General features: G+C 38.1%; 1 protein-coding gene across 15 annotated transcripts in view; it reads right to left on the minus strand.

The window, feature by feature from the left end:
• Nucleotides 1-12964, minus strand: part of CADPS2 (calcium dependent secretion activator 2) — a 563191-nt gene that overhangs the window by 324471 nt on the left and 225756 nt on the right. For all 15 annotated transcript variants that reach the window (XM_068972950.1, XM_068972951.1, XM_068972952.1 and 12 more), the window contains exons 4-5: nucleotides 11719-11799; nucleotides 5620-5856 (exon numbers count right to left, since the gene is read on the minus strand). In XM_068972950.1, coding sequence (XP_068829051.1) covers nucleotides 5620-5856; nucleotides 11719-11799 — 318 coding nt within the window. The remainder of the gene's footprint in view (nucleotides 1-5619; nucleotides 5857-11718; nucleotides 11800-12964) is intronic.

Consider the following 12964-nt stretch of genomic DNA (forward strand, 5'->3'; position numbering starts at 1 on the left):
TATTCATATATATATAAAATACATATGTATATTTTATTGATCTCCTGTTGTATATGTACAAACTAACAGCATTCATGCCATGTAGCTACCAAAATATCCACTAAAAATGAATGTATCATTTATTGATTTTTAAATACATTACTAAATCATTATACCTTTGGTAGAGTTATGATATGAACCTTGAGGCAAAAAGTCTCAAAGAAACAAATCATCTTAATAGAACTTTTATTCCTTTTAGTTCTGGTACAAGATTTTTTTTGTAAATACAAATGCCTACTCTTTCGTTTTTCCATAAAAAAAATATGGCAAACTGATCACCAAAAATACAAGTCAAATTCAGAAGCATTTTCTTCCCTCAGCCAGGGCTTTTATCATTTTGTCACACCGAAATGCATACCAACTTACGAATAAAAACACACTGAAAACAGACTATGAGAATTAATAGATAATAGTAACAGCGTTCACAGTTGCTCTAACACTCAAGGAAGCTGAGGTGAAGTACTAAACATGAAACAGAACTGAGTACACTAGATAAATCTAGAAATCTTGATGGCACGAGTTCACATTATATCTGTTGTGCATCTCTCTCCGTTGTGTGTTTAATAGCCAGAGTGCAAGAGAGAACAAAGGAAGCATCTGCTTACCATTATTTCCGTTACCGCTACAAGCTATACTATAAACAGGACAACCTAAAACAGATGACTGTGAAACAGTCTTCTGCCCCTCAAAACAACACTCACATCTGTGTTGGGAACATTCTATCCTGCAGGACTGCCACTTTCAAAAGATGTAACTTCTATCGTGATTCCATGCATGCGTGCCTGCTTAGTTTCTCAGTTGTGTCCGACTCTTTGTGACCTCTTGTAGCCCGCCAGGCTCCTCTGTCCATGGGATTCTCCAGGCAAGAATGGAGAATGGGTTCCCATGCCCTCCTCCAGGGGATCTTCCCGACCCAGAGATAGAACCTGCATCTCCCGTGTCTCCTGCATTGCAGGCAGATTCTTTACCCGCTGAGACACTGGGGAAGCCCACACATATAAGTAAATAAAACAACAATATTCTGCAGATCTGACTTCCAAAAGGAATTCAAAAAGCACAGCTAGTTTCAAATCTGAAGGATAAAAGCAGCTAAGAATTCCATGGACCATCATCTCCTCTAACTTTAGGTAACTAACTGTTTCAACCAATTCCCAGCAAAACTTGATAATGAAACTGCAGAAAATAAAACTGATCTCTGTTCTGTCTTCTCTTCCTATTTCTCTAGATGAATGATGTAATATGGATAAAACAAAGTTATTCTAGAAGCATAAAGAAGGGAAGAATGTACAAAATATGAAACAGCATGTTTCTGAATAAAACATTGTCCATCCAGAGTTACGTGGCAACTCAGGGATGCTCAGGTTGTAGTAAGAGGAAGCTGAGCAGTCTGGTGAACAGGGGACCATAAAAGTACCTCCAGATACGGAGGAGGTCATGGGGTCTGCTGCCCTATTACCAACAAAAACAGTGTGAAAATCAACTAGATTCACGGCACTGACACCATTTCCCTTACAACATACAGACTCATCACTTCCTGGAAGAGTATTTTCCTAAACTCACTTGGCTATTTAATTTTGACATATAATTATATAGGTTAGTGTTTTGTGAGTTAGCTTGTCTTTTGCTTTATAATTCTCTCTGAAAGCTTCATGAATGAAGAGACCTAAAAGTAATCTTGTGAGGCCAATGGCTGATTTTTGATACCTTTAAAGTCCCTAACTCAAAAAACAATTATCACGTCAACTGAGTGGGCCAGGTACTCTTTCAGGCTCTTACCTCAGTAAACGAAAACGGAAGAAAAAAAGACTTCCTAAATGTTAACTTCCTAAAGTTTACATTCTAGTAAAGAAAACCAGATAATGAATAATATAATAAGTAACTGAATTTTATGTTAGATGCTGTGGTGGGAGACGGGATGAGTGGGTAGAAATTTTACAGAGATGATAAAATTTAAGCAGTGTTTCAAATCTGCACTTATTCTTTAGACTGAGACTTCTGTTTCTAGGAGAAAAAAATTCCTTCTCCGCTGAATAGACTCAACCTGACGGATGAAATGTGAAATTCTTAATATGGATTAACTGCTTGCCTTTCCAAGTTTCCTCAGGCTGAAATCTGGTATCTGATGAGGGAAGCCTGGATAATGGGTGAAAGGTAATTAATCAGTTTAGCTAGGCAAAGGTCAGAGGCCCTGGGCTGGAGGAGGTACCTAGTCCATTCCCTCCGGAGTTCCATAGACAAGCATGGTGTAATCTGCCCTTGAAAGTGATCTCGATTTGTTCTGAGACACAACTCCTATTTAAAATACTGTAGGCACTAGGGAACATATTTGTACTATGCAATGACAGGAAAATATCTGTCTTACATAGACATAGTAACAGAGCATGTCAAAATAATTATAAAAATATGGAAGCTTCTTAGACCATGGCTAAATGAAGTTTTAACTCATTATCCTCCTAACACCATTTTATTGTTAACTGAACAGTCTTGTTGAACACACTGGCAATAAAGCACAGACTCTAACAATTCATAGAAAAATGAACTCATGGGCATAATTTTGTTTTCAAAAGGGAGAGAGAATTCATAAAAGCTAATTATTTACAATGGTGTAAAGATTTTGAAACAATAGAGAAAAGAAAACGTGTTTTGAACTGTTTTCAGTTGTGCATGCTTACAGAAATAATGGTATGCTTAAACATTACAAAAATAATTTGCTTTTCAAATTATTTCTATCATTAATGAATTTAAATGCCAAACTCTTGGTAGGGAAAGTTAGACTGTCATTAAATAGCTGATTTTGTTTTGTACAAAACCTTAAGAAAAAAAGGAGTTGGCATTTTTCATTTAAGTCCTTAGGAAACCTGACTCAGGAATGAATGGGAAATTTTATACCTGAGATACTACTTAGGTTCAAATTAAACATTCTTAAGTTATGAGGTTAAAGAGATTGAGAAAAAATCCAGGAGTAAAGCTACTTGGCAAAGTGATTAGCTAATCCCGGAACCGAGTTTGGAGTCAGAAGAAAAATCTCCTATTTCTACTCTGACGTTGAATTTAACCTATTAATTTACAAAGGAAAGGTTAGGCTAGAAGTGAAAAAAGAGAGGCAGTTGTCTTCTCTTTAACCTTGAATTTCAAGTTGAATAAGTGGAGGAAGGAACAGAAGCAGACATTTGCTTTCTCTGCCACAAAGGTAACAAGCCAAGGATAAGAACTATAAACAAATCGGAAACTGTACCTCCTAAGACTACATACTTCGCTTTGTTAATTAGCAGACTCAAATAGCAATAGTGGGCCCCAACAGAGAAAGAATAGAACAATGCAAGAAGACAGCTACAAGCTCTCTTCATTTTCGAGAGGCTATAAATTTAAGCTAGATATTTCGAGCATATGTGTGGATGTTGTGTAAAAACCTATATACAGAGATGAGCAGTGAGGAAATGCATCATGAAAAATATCCACAGGGAGAGGCAGCAGTAGTCAGTGATCAGTTATCTTTGTTTCCCAGTGCTTTGTATACAAGGGATGAATTGAGCTGTCCTGGGGAACACAATTTTAAATGAACAACATGTATACTCGCTTTTTTAAGAAAGAATTTTACTGTACCTATAAGGAAACTGCAAGTCCCAGAAAGGAGGAAGTCTTTACTTCTCATCATCTATAGTACTCAATATTATACATTCAGTTCAGTTCAGTTGCTCAGTCATGTCTAACTCTTTGTGACCCTATGGGCTCCAGCATGCCAGGCCTCCATGTCTATTACCAACTCCTGGAGTTTATTCAAACTCATGTCCATTAAGTCAGTGATGCCATCCAACCATCTCATCCTCTGCCATCCCCTTCTCTTCCCATCTTCAATCTTTCCCAGCATCGGGGTCTTTTCAAATGAGTCAGCTATTTGCATTAGGTGGCCAAAGTACTAGAGTTTCAGCTTCAACATCAGTCCTTCCAATGAATGTTCAGGACTGATTTCCTTTAGGATGGACTGGTTGGATCTCCTTGCAGTCCAAGGGACTCTCAAGAGTCTTCTACAACACCACAGTTCAAAAGCATCAATTCTTTGGCACTCAGCTTTCTTTATAGTTCAACTCTCACATCCAGACATGACTACTGGAAAAACCATAGCCTTGACTAGATGGACCACTGTTGGCAAAGTAATGTCACTGCTTTGTAATATGCTGTGTAGGTTGGTCATAACTTTTTTTCCAAGAAGTAAGCATCTTTGTAATATTATACACTACAGCTTGTTTATGTGATTTGATTCTCATAGTCAAAGTAGATTAACAACAAGAACAATCAAAAGCTCGAAAGGAGTTTTCAAATTATAGAGAATTCATTATATGTTTTAAATCCTATTTCTACTCAAGTGTGTTTCAGTACTTCTTTTACCAATAAACTTACACTGGCCTCGCTGGCACCAAGCAACTTGCCTCAAAGCTTATATTATTTTATTATTTAACTGGTTCCAAATAGGAAAAGGAGTACATCAAGGCTGTATATTGTCACCCTGCTTATTTAACTTATATGCAGAGTACATCATGAGAAATGCTGGGCTGGAGGAAGCACAAGCTGGAATCAAGATTGCCGGCAGAAATATCAATAACCTCAGATATGCAGATGACACCACCCTTATGGCAGAAAGTGAAGAGGAACTAAAAAGCCTCTTGATGAAAGTGAAAGAGGAGAGTGAAAAAGTTGGCTTAAAGCTCAACATTCAGAAAACGAAGATCATGGCATCTGGTCCCATCACTTCATGGCAAATAGATGGGGAAAGAGTGGCTGACTTTATTTTTCTGGGCTCCAAAATCACTGCAGATAGTGATTGCAGCCATGAAATTAAAAGACGCTTACTCCTTGGAAGGAAAGTTATGACCAACCTAGACAGCATATTCAAAAGCAGAGACATTACTTTGCCAATAAAGGTCCATCTAGTCAAGGCTATGGTAGTTCCAGTGGTCATGTATGGATGCGAGAGTTGGCCTGTGAAGAAAGCTGAGTGCCGAAGAATTGATGCTTTTGAACTGTGGTGTTGGAGAAGACTCTTGAGAGTCCCTTGGACTGCAAGGAGATCCAGCCAGTCCATCCTAAAGGAGATCAGTCCTGGGTGTTCACTGGAAGGACTGATGCTGAAGCTGAAACTCCAATACTTTGGCCACATGATGCAAAGAGCTGATTCATTTGAAAAGACCCTGATGCTGGGAAAGATTGAGGGCAGGAGAAGGGGACGACAGAGGATGAGATGGTTGGATGGCATCACCGACTCCATGGACATGGGTTTGGGTGAACTCCTGGAGTCGGAGTTGGACCGGGAAGCCTAGTGTGCTGCGGTTCATGGGGTCACAAAGAGTCGGACACGACTGAGCGACTGAACTGAACTGAACCCTGACACAACTGTTATGTTTAAAGGACAATCTGCATTAATTTGCATTCACAGTCTGATTGTCTAGCCAATGAAGAATAATTGAACCTCTTTAAAATATATCCTGGTGCTTTAAATTTGAAATGTTATCACAAAGGTCGGCAGAAATTATCCTGCAGCCTCATTCACGCCATCAGAAGTGAACATGGGATAAACGCACGTACCTCCAAGGTGAAGGACAGCACCACGTCGGACTTTGACAGCTGAATCTCACTCTCATCCCCTATGTCCAAAAAGGCAGAGTTCTGGGAACGTTTTAATTTTTGCAGTTTAAATTCTGGACCGCCTTTTGAAACTGGAAGACTCTCCAAATTGGCCATTAGCAAATTCACTGAAGACCGCAACTCTTCTATGTACACGCTCTCCATTTCTTTTGCTATAAACTTGGGGAATCGTCTTTCCTTGAAAATAGTTATTAACATAACAATGTCACACCAATCGGATCTCAATTTCATCATGAAACACTACATTATGTACATATACTTGCCTGTCTCAGAAACTGTGACACTAAATATAATGCATTTACCTGACCCTTTAGTCTCTAGGCTTTAAAAGCCTTGTGCTGTGTGCATAGTCACTCAGTCATGTCTGACTCTTCGTGACCCCATGGACTGTAGCCCCCCAGGCTCCTCTGTCCATGGGGATTCTCCAGGCAAGAATATTGGAGTGGGTTGTCATGCCCTCCCCTTCAGAGGATCTTCCCATTACAGGGAACAAACCCACAACTCTCGCATTGCAGGTAGATTCTTTACCGTCTGAGCCACCAGGGATGGGATGGGATGACAGCTGTACAAAATGGGCTGGGGAGAGATGGCCTAAAGCAGCCGTCATTCAGATGACTGCCTAATGCTCCAGAAAATCAATGCCTTTACTACCGCTTTCTTTGGCATTATTTAAACCTCAACCTAAGACATCCTCATCTCCAGGGTGAATGGAACATGTCCAGAGCATGTTCATCAACCTGTACCTCATCTGACTCTCTCACCCCAGTTTGTTCGTGAGGTGGCAAGGAACATCTGGCACCACCCCATGAGTCAGTCCCAGAGCCTCAAACCACCTGTTTTCCTTTCCTCCCAACCGAACCTTGACATATTTCTTTTAAAATAATTTACATATAATCAATATTAAAACTGCAAATGTATTATCATAGTTATTAAATATCTATATCCATTATTAATTTTCCCAAGGAAGCTTCTTAAGTGGCCTTTTAACATTCCTCTATAGTTTGAAGCAACTAGTAAGTTGCTTACTTACTCCCACATAATAAGTTTGCATCCTCAGAAAAAAACACACAGCTACTCAGTTATGTAATAACTTGGTTTCTTTTGGGGATGGGGGTAGGGATAAGCATTTGGATAGTTTTTCAATACATGCAAAAGAGGAAAAAAATAAAGCATAAAAGCATTTTTACATTTGCGAACTAATTTTAAAAGCTACCATAAAAAGCAGCCAAAACTCAGATATTAGGCAAAAAGGTGAGAGAATAGGTCCTTTCAACACCATATGTGAGCAAAGACCATCCAAGGCTCATGCAGGGTAAATGTCCCTAGTTTAATTTAGTTTAATTACATGGAATTCTCCAGGCCAGAATACTGGAGTGGGTAACTGTTCCCTTCTCCAGGGGATCTTCCCAACCCAGGGATGGAATCCAGGTCCCCGCATTGCAGGTGGATTCTTTATCACCTGAGCCACCAAGGAAGCCCCCAGTGTACTGTTTACTACTGATATAAGATCCCAGAAGGCTGAAGCTACGTGTTACTTTGTACAGTTTTGCCTGGTGATGATATAAGTAATGTGTGTTTGGTAAGACAATCCAATGATTATAGTTTTAAATCCTTTTTGGAAATTAATCACTTTTATTGGGTTTTACATGGATCTTAACTTTGCCTAAACACACCTACTTTTCAAATGCTCTTCAGACTAGGTTCTAATATCTAACTAGCTTGCTCATTAATTATACACTGAGTACAATCATTGTTTATTCATTTTATATTTGTATGACCATCAGAGTTTTGCCTTTTAGAAATAATTTAGGAAAGAAAAAGGCAGATACATCATGTGTTTGACAGTTTCGATGTACTGGTCATTTTCCCTAAATTTTCAAGGTGTTATTTCATGGAAAATGTAATATCAGCACATGAAAAAAACCTATTCTTATTTAGCTTTCATTAAAAATACTTCAAGGAAGAGACTGGCAGAAATCACGTCGACTGTATCAGCATTTTCAAACTTTACAGGAAATAGATGATACTAGATTTTCTTTTTCTCTCTGGGGGAATAAAAACAACAACTCTGTTTTAAAGCTTTGAGGTTTGTTGATAGTATTTCTTAAACTTTATTTAGCCTGCTTATGTTGCCTCTTTCTTGGAAACAAAACCAAATGTACATATTAAATTTGATCTTTTAAATTAGAACAACATCAGAAATAGCACTATTCTGTAGCTTAACTGTGAGTTGTTCCTATAAACCATTTTAGTGTTCTAATTTGGTCTTCTGTACAGCTTAGCTCATTATCAGCCCTAACACATTATGTACATAAAAAAGAATCTGCTCCATAAAATTCCCATTATTCAAATCTAGTCACTCTTTAAGGGCTCTTCACTTTCCAGTAGATGAAGCATGGATCAGAGTGGTAGGATGAAGACGGTGACAACTGTCAGACTGGAAATACTCTGAAGAGAGGCACAAATGGATTTCCTGACAAACGTGGCATGAGCAAAAAAAGGGTCAAAGATGATTCCAAGTTTTTACGCCTGATGTACTAGAGAGAAAGAACTGCCAAGAACTGGCCCACCATAATCACTTGCCTGGAAATTGTCAACACCCTGCTTCACTCCCACATTCCCGACTCCATCTTCTCTGCTTTATTTTCTAAATAGCAAATGATCACCTTCCATACTTTTGTTACATAGCATGTTTGCTGCTTATTGCAAGTCTCTCCCAAATAAAATGTAAGCTCTCTGAGGACATGGCAGGGATACTTTTGTCTGATGTTATCCTAAGACAACTCCATCTGTCTGGACGTATCCCAAATGCCTAAAATAGCACCTGATTATTTTAATAAGGTGTTCAATATTTAGCCACTGAATTTATGAACAGAGAAATTCAGGCTCCAAAAGGTTAGATAAGTTGCTCATGTTATATATCCAGGAAACAGCAAACATGGATTTGGTCCAGAGGTCTTTCTGGCCCAGTCCATCACATTTTTTTCTATCACTACTTCCTAATTATGCCTTGGCTAAACGGCGTAATTTCAGCCAAAGTCAATGTATATATATGGCTGATTCATGTTGCTGTACAGCAAAAATACAATAATGTAAAGCAATTATATTCCAATAAAAATGATAAGAAAAAATGAAGCAAGAAAAAATATTTATATCCCTTGAAACAGATTTCTGCCCTGTGGATTCATTGTCATTGTACTGTGTTGTGAAGTGTAATAGTTGCTTCTGTTCTATTGCTAACTCTGTGTGACCCCAGGGCCTGCAGCGCACCAGGCTTCCCTGTCCTTCACTGTCTCCTGGAGTTTGCTCAAACTCATGTCCATTGAGTCAGTGATGCCATCCAACCATCTCATGTTCTGTCAGCCCCTTTTCCTCCTGCCCTCAACTTTTCTGACATCAGGGTCTTTTCCAATGAGTTGGCTCTTTGTATAAGGTGGCCAAAGTATTGGAACTTCAGCTTCAGCATCAGTCCTTCCAATGACTATTCAGGGTTGACTTCCTTTATGATTGACTGGCTTGATATCCTTGCTACAGTTTGCCCAGGACTGTGCAGGAAGAACAGATTCAAACCTCCACTCAGATCTTTAAAACACTAGTTTTCATTGTTCCACGTGGATTTCCTGTAATAATAGGTACCAAGTGTGACAGGTGTTCCTAATAGTTGATTGCCAACTCTAAACTATGAATAAACCAAGTTTCTGGAATTATGAGGCTGAAGAGGCATCAGGGCCTAGAAAAACAAACCCAAGCTCTGGAGTCCAAAGAACAATGTCTGAGGTCTTTTATTAAGCAATCTTGCCTAAATCTCAATCTTCTTGTCTATAAAATAAATTCATTATATCATCTGCCCTTGTGGGTTCAAAGGCTTATGGTAGAGATTTAAGACAACAAGGTCAGTAAATTACAACTAGCTTTATATTTTAGGAAGGTGGCTTCAATTTGGTGAAACAAAGTAGAAAGCAATTAAACATCTATTTACCAAAAGACATTATATTTTGAGGGTTTTTTTTTTTTTCATTCCAATCCCACTGGCTTCAATTCCTTCCTTCATGCTTTTTCTACTTTATCAACATTTCTGATGGAATCAGTAGGGTCGCCTCAAAGAGAAGCTGCTGGTGTGCGTCACTGACCTCGCTCCTCTGACTCAGCTCCGAGGTTGTACAAACACATTCTTCTCCACAGACATGAACTTGAGAACACACCCCAGGCTCTCCCTCCTACTCTGGAACCCTCTGGAAATTCATCTAAATTATCTCATATCCAGCCAGACCCTTGGAGAAGAACTTGGGACAGTGTGAACAGCTCAGGTACAATCTAAATACAAGGAGACAACTCAGAAATGCAGATCACAGGTCCAGAGTCCTGCCCACAGTGCACATCTCTCTGGATTCTCTCTTAGGCTCAGTTTTTCAAGAAAAGCAATGTCCTTCTAGACAGCTTCCAACACAGGTTAGGATTTGAGGGAAAGCATTTTTCCCTGAGGTTTTCCCAATAGCTCAGTGATTAAGAATCTGCCTGAAATGCAGGAGATTCAAGTTCAGTCTCTGGGTCTGCAAGAGCCCCTGGAGAAGGAAATGGAAATCCACTCCAGTATTCTTGCCTGGAGAATCCCACAGACAGAGGAACCTGGTGGGCTACAGTCCATGGGGTCGCAGAAAGAGCTGAACATGACTGTGACTAAGCAACAATTTTTCTTCCTAAAGCTACTTGATTTCTAGCCAATAAATTCCACATTTGAATCTCTGGAATCATGTTGTGACTCTCCAGGTATGCAGAGGATAGTAACAAGGTGTGCTGTCCTTTCAACCTCTGCCCTCTGTATGAATTTAACTCTTTAGCCCCTAATTCATATCATCATCCCATGTCTTCATCTGGAGAATCCTTCTCATGCATCTCTTGGCTTGGCTCTCAAAATATATTACTATCTCTGTTACCCAACTTCTCTTTTCTCCTTTTTTCTATTTCTCTCCAATTTCTCAATGATTTCTCTACTTTTCAATTGAATAGACATTTAGATAAATACAACATTAGCTGTCTTAAAACTTACATATTAATAAATATATTTTTCTTTGAAAAAACACAAAACTTCAATTGTCAAATGCAGTGTGGGACAGATCTGGTAAAGTTCACTGTCTTGATTTGGGAGGTGGTTATATAGGGTGTACACACATTTATCAAGATGTAAACTAAAGATCTATGTACTTTGCTATATAGACGTCGTGCCTTAATTTTCAAAATGAAAAAAATCCCCGATAGAGAGGACTCTTCAGAGAGACAGAGACAGAATCAGAGGGAAAAGGGGAGAAAGGAGAGTAAGTCTCCTTTATTATGTTTGAATAAAACATATTCAAAGTTTTCATTTAGCAGAAGAGAAAAGGAAAAAAAAAATCTTATTCTCAGACCCAAAGCTTTATAATCTCAAGTCTCTTTTAAGGGACTAGAATTTTACTTTTACCACTGAAGTAAATTAATGCATCAATTTATTAGAGAATGATTTAGACAAAGAGTCCTCAGTATTAAAAACAAACACAGCTTTTGTTTGAAATCTATTTCTGTTCACAGAAACAGTGTATAAATAAAAGTAAATAAAATATTGTATTTGATGTATCCTGAGATTCTGCACTACAAACCTCAAATTATATTTTTCACCCATTCAAATATTAGTTGACACCACTGTGGGCCAAACACTGTGCCGGATACTTTGGGATATATCATATGATTTTTCAGGGAAGACGGTCTTCTCTTTGATTATATTATGCTTAGTGCAATATTAAACTTCTAAGCCTGGCAGTTTGAGAAATTTGGGAATTGCTTTAAGAATAATCTACAAAAGTTACCATTGAATTTAAATATCTCATATAAAGATGGATATATAAAATAAATAATATTCTCCATTTAGATAATACACATTCAGGAATCTGAGCTTAAGAGGTATGTATGGATAAAATTACACTGGCTTTATCTATACAAAACTTTCAGCTTACAAAAATCTAAGTACAGAAAGAAATGTGGTACAGTATATCAAAGTTAACAATTTACCTTTGCCATTTTCTCAGCCAACTGCAAACGGCCATCAAGTTCCCTTCTGATCTGGGCTGCTTGTTCATCTGCATTATCCAACTTAAAAATAAAACAGAAAACCACATGTACACGATTGCTTAATGGCAGTGACCTACAGATTAAAGCAACACTAAAATGACTCTAAAAAAACTTTATAAGTCTTCTCAGCTACCTATTGAGAACACAGAAAAATTGTTTAATTAGATTGACAGTATAATTAAATTTCTTAGACACTTTGACTATGATTTGCTCACACACAAAAAAAAGGTAATAAATCTCTAAGGTTAATAGTTCAGCTTACCAAAAACTCTAATTATAATAATCCTTTGCCAAATGTATCCCCAACATATCTAAGGCAAGAAATCCTGGTTTCCTTGAGGATGCATGAAGTTGTCATTAAGTTTATTCAGTTCAGTTCATTCTTCTGCCTCCATTAAGAAAAGATTCAGTTCATCCTTCCGCTTCTGTTAATGTCAGTCCTAAATAGTTCCAAATAGATAAATCTCTTGTTCTTTCAAATTCCCAGAATGCATTTTCAGAGAGTGAGATACTAAGGTTTCATTATTTTCCTTGTTCTTTCAAAAAATATTTCCTTCGTTTGTATAGTAAGTTTCTCTTAGTGCTAAACTATCAAAGTACTATTTGACTGACTGCTATCACTTTCTACCATTTAAATCTTCATATGCTCCTCATTCTAGTACCAACAGGCTCATACTGCCAAGAAATCCTTTTACAGGCTGGCACCACATTAGAATCCCATTCTCTCATTCTAAATTTGATTGAAAGCTTAGCATGTTAGCCTCATTTTTAAAGATATTTCCATCTACATGGAAAATAACTTCTTCACTGAAATAATCCTTAACTTTTTTCTATTACTTCCTTTAACTTTTCCTCATGATTCCTTCTAATTCTTTATTGGTTCCTTATAAAACCTCTTCCTGTGAGCCATGCACAGTGTGGGAGGCACTGTGTGCGAGACAGACATAGATCAGACTGATGCTTCTCTCCATTTGAATTCCTTCCCCTCTCTCACTTCCATCATCAAGAAGCCTAGACCTCACAGCAAAACCATACTTTAGTAAAAGTCCGTCTAAAAATTGGGTTAGCACTGAGGACAACATTAGACATCCGGGATAATACAGGCTAACTTGTCCATTTGCTGAAGAGCTGCATATAAACCATGCTACACTGGAAAAAGAAAGGCCTTAAAAGAAAAATTCTGAAA

The sequence above is a fragment of the Capricornis sumatraensis genome, chromosome 5 (genome assembly GCF_032405125.1).
Source record: "Capricornis sumatraensis isolate serow.1 chromosome 5, serow.2, whole genome shotgun sequence".
NCBI classification, from domain to species: Eukaryota; Metazoa; Chordata; class Mammalia; order Artiodactyla; family Bovidae; genus Capricornis; species Capricornis sumatraensis.